The sequence below is a fragment of the Ischnura elegans genome, chromosome 9 (genome assembly GCF_921293095.1).
Source record: "Ischnura elegans chromosome 9, ioIscEleg1.1, whole genome shotgun sequence".
NCBI lineage: Eukaryota > Metazoa > Arthropoda > Insecta > Odonata > Coenagrionidae > Ischnura > Ischnura elegans.
The window spans coordinates 38,786,176-38,804,143 of NC_060254.1; the positions used below are offsets into that span (position 1 = coordinate 38,786,176).

General features: G+C 36.3%; 1 protein-coding gene across 4 annotated transcripts in view; it reads left to right on the forward strand.

Moving 5' to 3' along the window:
• Positions 1 to 17,141, forward strand: part of LOC124165992 (hrp65 protein-like) — a 62,626-nt gene extending 45,485 nt beyond the window's left edge. For all 4 annotated transcript variants that reach the window (XM_046543562.1, XM_046543563.1, XM_046543564.1 and 1 more), the window contains 2 exons: positions 14,507 to 14,550; positions 15,343 to 17,141. In XM_046543562.1, coding sequence (XP_046399518.1) covers positions 14,507 to 14,550; positions 15,343 to 15,694 — 396 coding nt within the window. In that variant the 3' untranslated portion in view covers positions 15,695 to 17,141. The remainder of the gene's footprint in view (positions 1 to 14,506; positions 14,551 to 15,342) is intronic.
• The last annotated feature ends 827 nt before the right edge of the window (positions 17,142 to 17,968 follow it).

A 17,968-nucleotide genomic window follows, 5' to 3' on the forward strand; every position in this document is an offset into this window, starting at 1 on the left:
TGGATATTCATCCAGTCACCACGGGCCATAACTGAATATGAAAAATTCTTTTTTTGCGAGTCAGTAGGTTAAATAATAATAGAATAGAAAATAGATAAATTAAATTATAATCGGTATTTGAAATGATAATAATACAAATATCGATAGTTATCTACGTACCGGCACCTTTACTTCCATAAACCTTCGAATCATGCTAACAAACTTTTGGCCAATTACCTACTATAAACAATCTTACTTAATTCACTTATGTTAGACCTAATTTCTGTTGAGGTTTCCCGTCGATTGCTCTATTATGAATGAGGCAACACAACAAAAAAGCTCCAGATCAACATTAAAACTTAGTGCCGAGGCATGTCCAACGTAATCAGCACGGTCAATCATTGAAGCATCCACCTTCGGGATATTATTTAAAGAAACCTTCGCGAAACCTGATTCCATGATAAGCAATTAAACGTATTTCCCTTTACACAGATCAGATCCATCAACTTTTTCCAATGCACACGTAGTTAATTGTATCATAACACGATAAACACCTTGCACGCTGATGAGATAGAACAGAATGACGAACATACCGAGGAGCCAGTAGATGAGCGTTTTCGTCTGCCCAATATCGTTGCAAAAATAATGCATATTAAATATTAATTATTAAACAAACTAAGCAACCATTAATGCTGTCAATCGAAAGTAATGATATTTACGATACACTTTATCAAATAAACTGCATTTCAATCGTATTCCTCCCGGGTGCACATATGTACTCTATTGTGTGCCGAGTGGGGAGGGAAGGTTCAAAATCTTGCTAGAGGGGAGAATGCCGGGCAGGGGTATGAAGAAAATTTGATTTGCAACCGAATTAAATCGGGAGACAGTATTGTGATTTGAAGAGGGAAGTCAAAGATAAGAGCGAATAGGGCTGGAGAGATTCCCTCATGTACCATGCTAAACCTTATCAGTAGTGAACTTAATAATTTTAACAATGGTAACTGAAACTTTTGCATTTGGGACTACTTACATGTGGTAAAAACTTTAGTTTTAGTTTTATTAATATTGAATTTTTTGTTGAAATAGAATAAAAATTAATAACAGCGATGAGTGTGCTCCACAATAAATATAATTGACTAACCCAAGCTTTCCATTTGAACTTGACTGCAAAGTTCTAAATGGAAGGCTTGGGTCAAAGTATTTTTACTATGCCTTATTTAATTATGCAGTTCCACCAAATGCATGCACCATGTATGCGTTTGACTGAATTTCTTCTTCTCTATATCAAGTAGAAACTTACTACCATGTATCTACTTCTTTAACTTCCTCAGAAAAAATTGGTTTAATTGTTTCGTGAGGTGGTAGAACTATTAATGATAGAATATTTTTGTATCTATTTAAATTAGCAGTTTCTTGCACTATGACTTCCTTCACCTCCTTTTTCCTGCGGCAGCTGCAAACTATAAAATCTTGCAAATATCCCACCAGTACTTTGGCCTGGTGTATTGGCTATTGATTGAAAAGTTACAGACTCACATCTCAGGGAAACGTCAACAGCTTAAGTCCTTACAATGCAAGGTGGCTCAGTACTTATCTCCTCTTCTAACTTCTCTTTTTCCCCTCACAAAGATAACCTAATCTCAAAATGAGACTCAACTCGTACTATAATGTCCTGCATACTTTTGATGTTCAACTACTCCAGAAATCTTGCTGCGTTAAGACCAGAATAAACTCAGTTGAGGAAGGGAAATTGCCCTCTCCATAAACTACTTTGGCAAGCAGCTGAGGTAACTCTAATACTTAGAAGGCATGAGTGATGAATTTAAAAAGTTAACAATAAACATCAAATACTGCCTGTCAATACCAACCCTCTACCAATGATATCACATTGGAGGGAACGGACTGTTCAAATCATCTAGTCTGCAAAGATCTAAACCTTCGCAAGGTCTGTTCAGTGTGAATCATATCCCTTAGTTAACCGAACCCTATATCCCTTAATTATCTCACTGCATTTCTCCAATTCAATACTGCTGTTTCAGGAATGCTATTCACTTTCTGTCTTGTTGTTCTTTGTTATCTCCGCTTCTTCAACAATTTTATTACTTGCTCCAGTCTGCTGAAACTATATAGCAATGTCAATTGCAACTGCAGTGTGGAGGTTGTGCACCACTGATTTCTGGTAATTATTGTTAAAATAAAAAGAAAGAAATGGTCTTCATAATGATCCAAGAAAAATCAGCTTCTTGAGTTTAGAATGATGAAATTTTTTTATTGTGCACTATAAAGAAGAGTTATTAATGAAGGCACCTTGAGCTTCCTGCTAGGTTAGGGTTAAGGCTTCTTTTCTCTGAGAAAGACTCACTTCTCATCTTAAACTGATTCAACTGAAAAGTGTGCAGTTCTGAAAACGTGATTTTTGTGATGTTTTAATGTCTTCCTGGCTTAAGTGTGACCATCAGCATATTTGCAGTGCAGCCCAGATATGCACGTGTTGTGGCGTAAATGCTCCAATTCAGTGGCTGTCTTTTTGGTGCCTTTCAGTGCCATATCTCATAATTTGGCCTGATTTACCATAGGTCATGTCACTACTTTATATGGATGAGATTTCTGATTTGTTGGTACAGTCCCTTTCCCCTTGGTTTCCTGTCTCTTATCCTCTGATACATTCCAGGTATTTTTTTGATTTATTACTCAACTGCAGAGCATCTTCATAGTTGAAATAACTATTTTTGAGACTTATCTTTTTAGCCTTAATGTGAGTTAATTGATCAGCCACAAATACCAGCACCAAAGTAAGTTTGTGCTTTCCTTAAGTATCAATTGGAGTTAAGCCATGCTAGTTTTTCTTGATGTCTTTTGGGTTTTTCCTGTTTCCCATTCTTGTCTCGTTGGTGCGATTGGTTTAGCATCTAGTTATCCCTGTCTTTGGATACAATATCTCAATGGGTTATATTGGACAAGAATGACTCCCTCGGATGGTTGCAAATGTTGAGGAAAGGAGTAGTGATCTTCCTATCACTCCATTGTTATTTTGCTACGGAGATATATGCTATTCCTTTGATTTAGGAGGTGATTCAGTATTGACTACAAGATTGGCAAATTTAAAGGAATTATAAGAACACTTTGCTGGAATACCAACTAGTATCAGTGCAATGGGAAAACCTATTATTAATTACCGTATAAGCGTGTGTAAGAGGCGCACCTTTTTTCCTAGAAACTGCAGCCGAAAATGAGGGTGCGCCTCTTACACAAACTTCTTATCTTCCCTCCCCTTCACCGGTCGCAAGTCTAATGCCTTGTCTACACTACACACTTAACTTAAGTGACTTCACTTAAATGTGGTGCGGTAGCTACACTTGAGCTTTAAGTTGACTTCAGCACCGTGATTGTCTATATCGGGAAACAGTTATGCTGACAGATGAAGGTCTAGGAGAGCAATTAGTGATTCTTCGATCCAAAGCGACTGTTATTTGAAATAAACTTCCAAACTCCGTGAATTAACCATTTTGGATTCAGAAGGTTAAAAGGAAAGACCGATTTCAGTTCCTGAGGGAACGCTATATGGCGAGAGGTGATGGAGCCAGAGGAATTTAGAATTACTGAGCGTGACTTCGTGGAATGACATATTCATAACGTAAACAAAAACACTTATTGCTAGTCAAATTCCACTGCTTTATTAAAACCATTGATGTTAAATTTCAACCATTAATTACTCCCACGTCCAATGAAATCTCCACATCTCGGCATCCCTAGGACTAACATTAAAGTCCTATGCAATAGTTTCAATAACAGTGTGTGGGAAGTTACTGAGTGCATTCGTTTACGTTATTTTCGATTATGACACCATGGAAAATAAACTGTTTTACCGGATCCTCTGCCGTCGTCTCATTGCCAGTCTTAAAATTCCTTAAAACGTTTCTTCGAGTTTCACCGTGAGCAACAGGCATATAGCAACATAGCAATTAGTTTTCACGGAAATAAAACCAACAATAAGATGAGAAACGCCACAAAGTAAATTCGTCGAATTAATAACCCCAACACTAGAAATTAACTAACGAAATAGAACGCTCAATAACCACATCATAGAATACAGCACAACTTAGAACATAATCAACGGGATGATTCAGGAGTGAGATGGGTATTATGTGCCATTTACAACACTTGAAGAGCTTCAACGGTGCGGAAACAGTTGCCAACGCAATTTAAGTTGGGTTCTAAGATGACTTAAGTGGAGGTGTACTTAAATGAAGCTGGTGACACCTACACTACCAACTTAAGTACAGAGCCAACTTAAGTAGTCACTTAAGTTACTAGTGTAGACCCGGCATAAGGGGAACTGAGTGGCCTTGGTTTTCAGTGTGAGTCAGTCATCTGTAATCCTAGGTCAAAAACAAGCGGCAGGCAGGGGAGTTTCTCCCTTAGTGACGTATTTTCAAAATGCTCCTGTTTGCTTTTCTTGTAAGCATCGCGCCGTTACGTCGGTACCCCAGAGGTGAACATGGAAGACCACGCAGGGTTTTTCGCTCCGGAGGGCGCGCTAAATTTACTGCCACGAGTGGGCATCTCGCGGCAATTATACTGCATATAGTAATCGGTTATCAAAAGTGGAGAAACGCGTATTTTTGAAGGACATACCTAGTTAATAGTCAATATCTGTCTTTCCGAGTAATTTCCATTACGATGAGGACCTGATTTTCCAAAAATCATCTTCAGACGCTAATGTGAGGATTATTGCAACTGAAAATTATATTGGTGTCAAAACCTGCGCTTAAAAAATTCGAACGAGTGTGTTCATTGTTGGACTAAATTTTGGATGGAAGAAATCAGAAATGCTTACAAGTGAAGAGCGCGGAAGGAGAGGTCCAGGGGAAGGAGCGCGATCCCTCCGTCTTCGAAGCAAGCAACGAAATACGGAGGGGAAGGAGCGCGCTCCCTCCCCTCCGTATTTCAAGCTATGAGCGAAGGAGCACGGGAAGAACACGTCCGATCTCGCGTGCGACGTCGTTGCCTTCAAAGCGAAGGGGGCAAAGGCGCAGCAATGTGATATACGCAGTTTGCGTTGCCTAAAGTTTCCAGTCAGTCTCGTCTTGTTTGAATGCGCTTATGCTACGCTTGTTTCTTCCGAAATTGTCCTGTTTGGACTATTTTGAATATTAGTAGCCTTGTTTTAACCATAAATCTTTGTGTCAAACAATTAGAGCTTAAAAAACTTAAATTCTGTCAGATATGCGTCGCGTTAGATCTTTCTTTTTTTGAACGCCGTGCGTGTCATACAATTATTGAAAGCTATCGAGATATCTTCGGGCTCAGTAGATGACTCACCTAGCATTTGGCCTCCAGAAACTGGGAAATCGATCAAGGTCAGTTGGTGAGACGGGGTAGGGATGAAACACGTTTCCATTGTTCCCCTGTAACTTGATGTTTTCCTATTTTCCTGTGGGGTCTCGGAAAGGAAAAAAACGGCAGAGGCATTGGCTGATGGAGGGCCGAGTGTGGTTCCGTTAAATCTACGACGTGGTTATTATCATACGGCGCTGAGATTGCCCCGATTGTTGTCCAAGCTCTTGGGAAGGTTCATGCTATGTGCTTGTCGTGTTTTGCCTTAAAATTTTCCACGGCTGCAATTCTATTGCAATACTCCTGCGAGAGCATTTAAACAAAACTGTTCATGAATAGGACAAGTATCGTAGAGCAACGGCGTATGCGAAGAGAGGATCAGAACTCTTTCTACTCCCTCTTATGCCGCTATTACCGCTAATTACTATTGAAAGAGAAAAGTTCGATAACTGTCGAAATTCCAGGCGTACGTCTGCAACACCGCACGATAGTATTAAAAAAATGCCGCAATTTTTTTTTTCTTCATAGCTCCGATGCTCAAAATAGGGGTGCGCCTCTTACACACGCTTATACGGTACTCATATGACGGTTTGTGGATATGGAATAAGTTGAATGGTCAGTCTGGGAATCTGGCGTAATGTAGGGGAGTGCACAACTCTCGCTTATAATGCTGGCTTGCTATTGGTCAGTCAAATCAGGGAAAAATCAGGAATCTCAGGAAATCAGAGTCATTAAATTTGAAATGTATGGCTATCGATGCACCTATGTTTCTAAAATTATTCAACAAAAATTTTGCTGGTTCTCATCTGTTCCATGGCAGTATTGGCTATTGCTAGTTCCAATTTCTTCCACTCAATTCTCTCAGTTGGAGCGAGTGCATTGTCTCTTTTTCAAGGCCTGTACATGAAATCTAGTATCCCTAATGTCTGTAAGGTTCAAGTAGATATTATTGTCTAGTCATCCTTGTTTGGACTCATTCAATGCTACCTCTTTACCATTAACTGTGAAGTATGCTGGCACATTTTGTTCCTCATCACAATATTTCAGTGTGCGAGTAATTTTTGGAGTTTTGATTTATTGATATTTTTGGCTTAATGTTTTTATTTATAAAATTACACTAAATACTTGCCTGCTCGTAATTACTTTATGCTGTGTATTTTTAGTGATTTTGTTCCCATTTGAATGTAAAGAAATAAATAGATAAAATTTAAATGTTGGTCCAGAGAAAGTCTGGAGATTAGAAGAACCAGTATTTTTAGCTACCTTTTTCTCAACTTGGATATCTGGAAGAACCATGAAGTAAAATAATTTTTAAGTGATTTTGAACAAACATTAAACTAATTGATTTAACATTTTTTGTTACGTTTTTACAGTGTACGGCTGTTAATTTTGGTATGTGTTTTCTAAAGTGTCAGATTGTCTCGTAATTAGAAGTAAGTGTGAGCAATTTGCAAGAATCGATAATTTTTCCCTGAATTTTAATTGATGAATAAGCCTTTTGGAAACCATCTCCACGAATTTAATGGCAGAAGATGTGACTTGTTTTGCATCATGAATTACGGGTCAGTCCCACACAAAATAATTAACTACTTTTTGGTGGACTGAACTCTCAAAAGCTCTGGTAACGGCCTCCATTTAAGTAGCTGCTTCCCAACTTGGTGAAGAAAACTTGGGATAATTTTGAAATACAAGCACTTCTTTTGTGCAGAAACAATCTGAAACAACTCGCTACTGATTTTGCATAACATAGGATTGTAATTTTGAATCTGCGAACAAAGTAAATCAGTTATTTTTGATGGTGGTTTTGAGCAAATAATACATTGAGACATAAATTTACTACGGAGCGGCATTGATTGGGATACGTATCTGATTTTATTGTATACGAGGAAAAAGAAATTTAATCTAAGAGTAATTTCACTTGGTGAATGAAATACAAGATTCATTGGTTAAGTTCTGCCTTTTTGTGAATAATGGTGGTTCATTTTTTTTTGTTGTGTGTGCTACGCGAGCAAAGATGCCTCACATGAATTATTCTTTGAAGAGAATATTGAAGATCCTTTGCACTCTACGTGAAAGGACAATGATTATGAAACTTTCAATTCACAAGTTTGGTCTTGATTTTGGGTTGAGCTCATTCTTTCTCTTCCTCCTGGGGTTTATTGATGTGTTAAAAAAGCATTGCCATGATATGGCCATTAAATGTGTGAGTGTTGAAATGTTTGTGTTAAGGACTCTTAAGAAGGATCTAATTTTGATGTCAAATTCTAAATTTTGCTTGAAATATTGAAAAGTTGAACTCTGACGATATTTCACAAACTGCGCAAAATTGAACTGCTGTTCCAAGCTTTTTCCTGCTCAAGGGCAACGATTATTAAGTAAAAATGTTCATTAAATCTAATCAATTGATGCTTACAGTTGTTACCTGTAATGGGGTGTTAATTCTGCCTCCTGCCTTCGAATTTATTTACAGCTATTGCTTTCCAAAACGTTCTCCACCTCTCTGTAACAGATCTCTAACTATCTATGCGATTGACTTCATTATTTTAGTCAAATATTAATTTTAAATGAACAGTTACTTTGTTTACTGAAGCTATACAAATGCTCTTTTGCACTGTGGCATTCTAGCAAACATTGTCATTGACGGCTCTGAATCAAATGAGTCCGACCTGCATTGAGTTTGTTCAAATTGATTTTGTTTAAATTCATGTTTTACCTTAACATGAAAATCTTATTCATCCATCGTCAATACAGTAATGTGGATCATTGAGTTGTAACGCTGTGCATACCTAACAGAAAGGTGAGTCTTTATTCACTGGAACTTATATATGCATTGTGTTTGATTATGAGTGAATGGTGTTGTTGAAACTTCGTCAAAATTTTCATTATATTTTACTGGGGTGTGCGAATGGTCTTCACATAGTCCTTAGCGTGAAATTTTAATTTGATCAATTATTTTATGGAGCTGCTTGGGATTAATTTTGGATATGTGAAATGAGTTATGAGAAGCACTCACTCTGTCTGGTCACAGATCTATTAAAATTTCTTTTTCTCTGAGTAAAATATCCTTAGAAATGGAAGGACCTCTTACGTTTGGTCTTATAGTGGCCCCTTATATTGATCCCCCTCCCAATATATCATAGAAATATATATCATATACCTATGGTCTATGGCTGACCTTAAGTTCTCAAATATTTTAAGCTTATTAAGCTATATAGCTACACTTTTTTTCAGTGGGACTAGTTTCCCCTATAAAAATCCGTTATGATAGTTCCCATTGTATATGCTATCACTGTGTAATGGATGTTAAGACTTAATATTCTCTGAGTGATGGAAGTTACCTTCTGTAAAGGAAGAAGTAAGAAGGGTATTGAGTGCGCTTACAACTCCAACTAATGTGAAAATAAATTTCCTGCGTAATGTGTATTTTGTGGTACCATTCCTGTTGCAATTTAACGTTTTCCATAAGTATTTTGCTAGAATCTTAAAAAGATGTAAAGCCTTGGTCCTTTTTATTGTTCTTACAATTCTATAAATACTGTTCTCACATTTGTTTGCATAATGTGTGTATTTCTCGCCAAGAAATTGGGGGCTGTTTCAGTTTTCAGGGAGTTCTCTATGTCAAACCTGGGGGATCATGTTTGAAATGTTCTAGATAATGTTGAGAGAAAAAACTTCATCGAAGGGGACTGAACTGCAGCGTTAGAGATTTTCATGTTCCCTTCAGCTGTGGGAAATGTACGTGTACCTGTGATTGGGTAATGCATATGAGAATATTTGACCATCTCTGTTTGCTCTACGTGGCCATTCTCACCTTTATGACACGAGCTCCTTTCATTTATGGACTGATTGACAATCCACCCTCGCTTTTTAGTGATCACATTCTATTTTACGCACTGGTGAGTGGATGGGAGGCCTTTGATGCATCGAAAAGTTGTAACCAATGCGTGTAAATAACGATAGATTTCATTAGTGTTTAGTATCAATTAAAATGGACAATTACAATCAAACTTGCTATAGTTTTTAGTTGTTTTGCTCAATGAAATAATATCAGCAAACCATAATGCTACTTATACATCCTACAGTGCCTAGGTCCTAGGTATACACTAGGTCCTTCATTTTGGCCCTGGGGTAAAGGGTCCGAAGGGGATTACAAGGTTTTTTAACCTGCTCCGCCCCTCATGGCAGAAAAAAGGCTCTTGCTTTTTTGGCAAAGTTTTCCTCATAGAATAGAAGGCTTGTGATCAAGCTACTCAGCTGAATGGTTATGCAAGGCAGTTGAGTTCTCCTAGATATTTTTTCTGATATCAAATTATATATTGCTGTTCAAACACAATCCCCCTAGCATTGGAATGTCAGCATATAGTGAAACTTCTTTAAAGCTCTCACTAAAGTTTATGGCTATTGAATGTGCAAAATGAAGGGATCAGGTGTGTGGGTGGGGGACGCAGCAGGAGGGAGAACATTTCCACTGTAGAATAACTTCAGTGATATTGAAATTGGCAATTATTTTGATCACAATCCACCGAAGGATTGAGAAAATATGTAAGGGGTGAGGATGATATATGCGCGAACACAAAAGAACACATTTCTCTAACCACGATAAGAAACTATTATATTTGCCCCTTTAGACTGAAAGAATTTGAAGTCTTCGTATTATTTAGCTTAAAAATTTGCAATCATCAGAAACTACATAAATTCTGAGAACATTTTTCAATCATGAGTATTTTGGTCAGACTTTTAAGTTTTGCTAATTTTTGTTCAGGGCTGAGTCTATTTGAGATTTAGCTGTTTGTTTTGTTAAATTGCAGAATTGAAGTTTTGTTTGAGGTAATGGTGCGACAAACGAACATTTTTATAATCGCATTTAAGGGACGCTATCAGCATTGGAGGAAGTAGATTTTAAAATATTCTTTGTTGTAAACAATTATTGTACAAAATTCAGTGAAGCCTCTTTCATTTTGTTGGTAGGCAATGGAAAAATGTTTATCAAATTTTTACTGAGTGCAATTGAATTAATTTCATTTTTATAATTATATTATGTAGTGTGAATAATTACTTTTTAAATTGACTCTTACATTATTAAATATCCACATTAATATGGGTCTTGTAATATGTAATATCAATCTTATCGTTTTTCATTAGGCAAAATTTTGATTTTGAAATCCTCTCTTATATTAAACTTTTTCATATTCACATGTAAATCAATCCCTGGGAGTTGAGATACCCACCCATTTGAACCTGCAACTTCTATGATAGCAAGCAACTACTTTACTCTGCTGCCACTGAGGTCGGCGAAGAATATTAGTGTTTGAGACCATGTTTTTCCCTTTGGTTGACACCTATTGCTACCACATGTCTTTTCTGACCAATGGGAAATAGGTTCATGATAGTAATTAGAATGGTTCCTTTGTTCACTCCAAAGAATGGAGGTAAGGAGAGGCTCATTTGTGCTATTCTTCCTTTTGCTGCATTTTTAAAAACTGTTCTTTACGATTCTCGAAAATTCTTCTGCCCATTGTCATAAGCTTTTGTGAGAGCCATTAATTATGCCAGCATTGAATTTACCTCGTCGTATGAGTAATTTGACTGGATCCTTCTTGTGGCTCCTATCTCATTAGAATACCCTTATCTCTTATTCCTTTTCAGAGAATCGTGGCTTATTAAGGTGCATAGTGCTCAGCTTGATTGTGCGAGGGGCTGCGTTCTTGGAGGAAGCTCAATTGTTCAATTGTACCTCATGTCCATGTGGGTGGCATGTACACTCATGAGGAAGTCGGGAGTGCCGTACGCCGTGCAGTGGATGGAATGTTTAATCGTACAACTTATTGACATCTTTCAGTATGCTGGTACCTGGCTCATTTCTTCCCTGTTCCTCAATTCTTTATAAGGTTCTCATATACCTTGTATGGTCTTTCGGGCCATTCCACTTGCGCCTAGGTCATATGCATCATCTGCCGATGAAGACACTGATAACGATTTCAGTCAATTTTGAACTTTTCAATCAGTGAGTAGTATTACCATGAGGCGAGAGTGATTTTTCTTTTAAGCTCTTTCACCCTCTGTTTAGGTTTGAAAAGAAGCATCCTAAAGGCAATGCTATCAGCTAATTAATTATCACTGGATACTAATGGGTCGTTACGTAAGAGCATACTGCTTTATTGTCCAAGGAAGTGGTGGTTTTTACCTACATGAGCTAGTTGTGCTTAAAGTTGACCTTGAATTTTTTTGATGAATGGTGGTTTGTAAGCCTAGGATGAGCAGCTTCCTGAGCATATGCAAAATTACTGGCTATAGAGGAAGATTAAGTTATCAGACTTTGAGAATCTGCTATATTTTGCATTATTAAGTTCTAAGTTTAAGTGGCTATTGTTGGATGTCATTCCTGATACATCTTGCAATGTCAATTGAAAACATATAATGCAGAGTGTAGCGGTGACTAAAAGCCTTCAATGACAGTGTTAGTTGCTTCGAAAGCCTAAGATCTAATTGACTATTACTGAAGTGATTTACATCATGGGGGACATGAATTTGTGGGTGGCCTTAAGTACTAAGAAGCCTTTTGTAAATATCTTATCCAGGAGTTACTACCAGTTATGTGGAACATCTGGTATAGGGAGCTCTATTAGCAGTGAAATCCTCCATGAGGTGACAACCTCCACCACGTCTTAAGCCGTTATTGTTATACAGTAAATTCACTTAAAACATGCGAATTGCTTGTCCGTCCAAGTCACTGAGAATGTGGTGAGTATATGATGAATTTCTCTATTATGTTTCCATTGAACCATGAAAAGGTAATTAAATGGAAGATTACTTTTATGAAATCTGTGACTTGTTTGACCTGACATGGTTTAACCTGAAAATGGAAGAAAAGTGGGGGGATACATATAACCTATTCGTAGGGCTGCAAAATTATCAAAAGTTTACTTAATGCTGACTTCAGTTGGTGATTTTGGCAACAGTATTATACATACTGCCTAAAATTGAAGGAATAGGGTTGTTCACCTCTTTTTTTTTTGCCAACATTAATCAAGTCTTAATTAATAAAAATTTGGCTTGTGCCAGATGCAATTAAACCTAGACTAGTTCTGTGTTTCAGAAGGTATAGTAAGCTACGTGCAGGAAGTATGAATTATTGAAATCAGTAAGTCCTGACACGAAATAAAATTGTCTTTGAGTAATTGAGAATTCAAGAGTTGTGGAAGCTTTACTTCAGTTTAGAAATTGTGTAGTTTTAAATCTGCTCTTCAATAGTGAATGAGTTGATTAACAGCGATACTAAAGGAAAAATTAACTGTCTCGTACCTATGAGAAGCTTTATAAATATTAGTAGTCATCTAAGATAATTTTCATTTGTGTGGAGCCAGTTGAATAAAAATATTTTGCTTGTGTAGATCCCTTCTTGTGAGTAGTAAAGGTGCCACTTAAAAAATTTCTACTATTTTGATGGTGGACACATACAACTCTCATCACAATACCTTTTGTGGTCAATGTACAGCACAATCTTATGATATCATAACCTGATGGTCCCCATGAAATCGTCCATTTTATTTAATTTTTACTCAAACACAATAAATGCTTAAATCATGGTTTATTAAAAATATTAATTGCCAATTAACTGGAGATGGTGTTACACTGATAACTATCTAAAGTAAATGAGATCTTTATTTTGATTAGGTTGAATAAAGATTAAAAGATTGACATTTTAAATGCATAAGTTTTTACTAGGTCTAAATTTCCTTTGATAATCATGTGAGCTTATCCGGTAGCCATTTTAGAAAGCCCTGCCCTATTGTTTCTACAAATTAATTAAGAATGAAAGAACTGTCATTTGGGATAGTGTCATTACTCAGCGCTTTAAGACATTTGAGAGACTTCAGTACACTTGTCTTCAATGAAAAGTTCTGAAATATCCAATGACAGTGAATGATACCATTAAAGAATCCTATTATTACATTCTGCCTGAGGTATTATGGTCCATTGATGTGGGATATTATAGTGTGCAAGTCATCCATTAACTTTTCAGTACCTTGTTCATCTTTTATAAGGAGTAAGGTTTCTATTGGCAGTAATTTTAGTGTTATGTTCGTGCTATAAATTTGGATAGCTGTATCTGCAAACTATGAATGAAGTGAACAACCCTATTTATAATCCTGAGGGAGGAATGTATTGATATCTTTCTCAAAATTTCTTAATACACGTTGAAATAGCTGCATAACTCTGCATGGAGTGCTGAGTAAGTCTTAGAAAGTCTACCTACTTTTTTTTGATGCAAGGACAGACATAAATTGTGTCTAGACTTTGTCATGTCTGCTTAAAGTACTTATGCCTACAGTTCAGATGATGAATTACTTTGAAAGCAGACTGAAATTCACTTGATTATTTTTTAATTGCAGCATTGAATTGTATTGAATGGCAACTTCTGGGGAGCTGTAAATTACTATGCATTTTTCTTTGCAAGCTGTCGGAGGGGATAGGTTCTATAATCTATTACACTGACTCTACAGGGCAATAAATTCCTTTTTGTTTGATGAAAATTTATTGCTGCATTTCTATTTTAGTTTCTTTTCTTGGCTAAAGAATGTGCGCAAAATCTTGAGAGATACTTGGGGAAAGTTATGGTTTCACGTATTCAACATTCACATGTAAAAAGTTTCGGAATTTATTTTTCATCTCGTCGTCTTCAATCATCCGATTGATTTTGATTTAATGTGAAGTATGATTTGAACAACAACCTAACCGCTTTTGTAACGCTTGAGCATTACCGATGTGAAAAGATACTTAATACTTGTAATTCCTCATTATTTACCTACTGCACATGTCTATTTGATCTTATATATCGTAAGTGCGAAGGTCTAAGGCAAACAAATTCTATGGACTGTAATCTGTTTCTCTTAATTATTGCCATGTTGATTTATTTTCAGGCAGTCAATTGAAACTATTTTCAGATAAATAAACTTAAGCCCAGTGCGAAGGCTGTTCATAGAGTCATAATACATCTTCTGGGAAAATTTTATTTAGATAGCAAATATCCACTGATGAACAGTGAAAAGATGATGCAATTTTATACTTTTTTCATATTTCTTGTTTGTGTGTTGTCATGGGACTGAATGGGTTCTTTGGAATTCGTCAATTTTCAGCGATGATCTTAACATCATTTCTCATTGTCTCTTTTTCTCTTCTATTTTAGGCTCTGACCTGCCATCATGAAAGTTATCCAGTGGAACATTATATGTAAGTTTATTTTTATTTCTTGTCATTTTTTCTGATTTGCGTGCCTAGGGTTGCCATTTCATTTAACATATCCTCAGCATCATTCCCAAATTGACTGGACTATTTTTGAAAATTAAGGAAAAAATAATTTAATTTAATGCCTGCCTAATATTTCAGTTATAATTAATTTCAATAAATCTGTATATGAGTTAGAAGTAAGAAATTTAGAGATTTATTAATAATGTGGCAGTGATCATACTAAGTTCTATTGGCCTCATTTTGAGGAATGCAGGTATGACAACCCCACGAATTGCACAGTTATTTGAAAGTGTAAATTTTTAAATCACAAAGTTTCTGAGAAGGTCCTCACAAATCTTTGTCAGAAATGTATAATAAATTGCCATCATGGTGAAAGAACAACATCCTTTGCCATTTCCAAGGGGAGAGATTTTGTGTAGTAGTCTCGGAAATGTTAGTTGAAGTTGACCTGTGAAACCAAGTGTGACATATAAACCTCATTACAGAAGCTATTGCACTGATTTTATAACCGTTCACTGAAGCTTCTCAATTATTGCCATATTAAGGTCAGTCTCAAATATGAAATAAATATGTGCAGTTTTATACTACAAGTGGTCACAAAATCCATCAGTTTGATGTAGAACTTGAAGAACATCTAGATTTCAATTGATTATGGGTATAAATAATTGTATTTCTTGTTACTCCAGGTTATTTAGAAATTATCAATGACTTTTATCCTTGTTTTCATGCTGTCATTTGCTTTGATGTCATGCTTTGTTCTTTTTTGTGTTACAGGTGTACCATTGGATTCCACCATTTGCTCAATTCATTTGTAGTGCTAGAATACTTGAAGCTCCAAAAAGCATTACTATTGTCTTTTGATTGCATTCTTCTATTATTAATGGTATGCAGGCTGACAATACCTTGTCCAGCTGGTGAAAAGAGTGTTGTAGCTCAATTAGTATTTATGAAAGTTTTGAAACACTTCAGGTTAAATGAAAAGATGAGTTGGTTGCTGGAGTGTAATGCAGTGAGAAGTACCTGTGATGGAATATGTAGGGTTGTATTTGGAGACTTACTACATCATAGGTCAGAATATCCCAGTACATTTGGCTCAACCAGAACTAAAATCTTTGTTGTCATCTGAAGTTCATATGAGCGGGGAGATACCGATTGGATTACATTACGTTGAGATGTCAAGTGATGAATTAGGAGGGTTTTAGGAAGGCTAAATCAGATCATTCAGAATATCTCAGTACATTTGGCTAAAGCAGAGCTGATGGCTTTGTTGCCATTTGAAGTTCATATGAGCGGGGAGATACCGATTGGATTACATTATGTTGAGATGTCAAGTGATGAATTAGGAGGGTTTTAGGAAGGCTAAATCAGATCATTCAGAATATCTCAGTACATTTGGCTAAAGCAGAGCTGATGGCTTTGTTGTCATTTGAAGTTCATATGAGCGGGGAGATACCGATTGGATTACATTATGTTGAGATGTCAAGTGATGAATTAGGAGGGTTTTAGGAAGGCTAAATCAGATCATTCAGAATATCTCAGTACATTTGGCTAAAGCAGAGCTGATGGCTTTGTTGTCATTTGAAGTTCATATGAGCGGGGAGATACCGATTGGATTACATTACGTTGAGATGTCAAGTGATGAATTAGGAGGTTATTAGGATGGCCAAATCAGATTATTCAGAATATCTCAGTACATATGGCTAAAGCAGAGCTGATGGCTTTGTTGTCTATTGAAGTTCATATGAGTGGGGAGATACCGATTGGATTACATTACGTTGAGATGTCAAGTGATGAATTAGGAGGTTTTTAGGATGGCCAAATCAGCTCATTCAGAATATCTCAGTACATATGGCTAATGCAGAGCTGATGGCTTTGTTGTCTATTAAAGTTCATACGAGCGGGGAGATACCGATTGGATTACATTACGTTGAGATGTCAAGTGATGAATTAGGAGGTTTTTAGGATGGCTAAATTAGATTGTTTTCTGGATAGATTTTTTTGACATCCTGATGTTTAAAGTTCACTAGGAGGTATTACTTTAGCAGTAGCCAGAAGGATGTTTGTTGTGTCAGCCATGCTATTTGAAACTGTTTTGTTTAGAATGAGATGGCTGACAAATAGTAATGCGTTTAAGTTTAATTATGCAAGGTCATATTTTTAGCATCCAGTGGCTGGTCTACTTAGTGGTTCAACTCAAAGATTTTGTGATGATTTAATTGTTTCGGTTATTTACTCTTGTGTTACTACCTGAAGTTACGGTTAGCCAGGAGCTTATCAATTGGATACATGAACATTATGTTAACATCGTCAAAGAGAGATAATTCTTGGACCATACTTTTTCATATGCGAGTGATTTTCATTAATGAATGTATGAAGGCAGTGAATTTTTAGTTACATGTGATAAATTTTGGGATTATACTGTATATGGGAGTGATTATCTGTAATTAAAATGAAAAAATAGAAAATGTGTACTTATTCTCTGATCCTACATGTAACCTTGCCCTGCAATTCAGTTAATATCTGATGTACTGTATGAGATCAAAAAACTATTAAAGGTTTTAAGTGTACAATTACTTGTGAGTATTATTGTTCTCCTGTGTTATTTTCCTGCCCTATCATGCTAAATGACCATGTGTACTGAAAGAATTCTAGGGAAAGAAATAGTGTGACATGCCAGCTAAGCATTAAGATACGTACTGCAATCTTTAATTGCTGGGTAAGTATTTGATATATAAAGTTCTCCATAGATCATTTATGTTGGATTGAGTATTATACTACTAATTGTCTATTAAGTAAAATGAAATTTTTTGATTAATTAATGGTTGTGTTCAATTGTAATTGGAAATTGAGTGCCTAATGAAGTATTACAAAACTTACTATTTCACTCAATCTCAATATTTATGTGGATCTGTTGATCATAATGTCAATGAAGTTAAGATTTTATTTGGGAGATCCTTATCACACGGCTCAAACATATTGGAATGGAACTCTTAGCAGAAATGCAGTCACTTTTGAGAGGCAATTTATTTCCTTTGAGGGATACAAATAATTTTATTGAAATGATTCCTTCCATTGGATCGGTATTATAAATTTATTTGCGCGGAATTCTTTACATTTATTGAAGTTATCCCAGAGCTTTCAGATGTTTTTTTTTTTTTAATACCTATGCAAGGCTATCCATGAGGTATTTGGTATGTGAATGCAGTGAAAAAGGTGTACTTAGCAGACATGGGCAGAGTAGGTAAGTGTGAGCCTGGCCCCCAATTAAACTGGCGATTTGTCCTAAAATGTTCAAAACCTTTGCAGTAAAAATACTTCACATGTGCTTGAATAAATTAAAAACATCGTTGTGTTTTTTTTTCTTGGATAGTACATTAAATTCTGTTCCTTGAGGCTGATC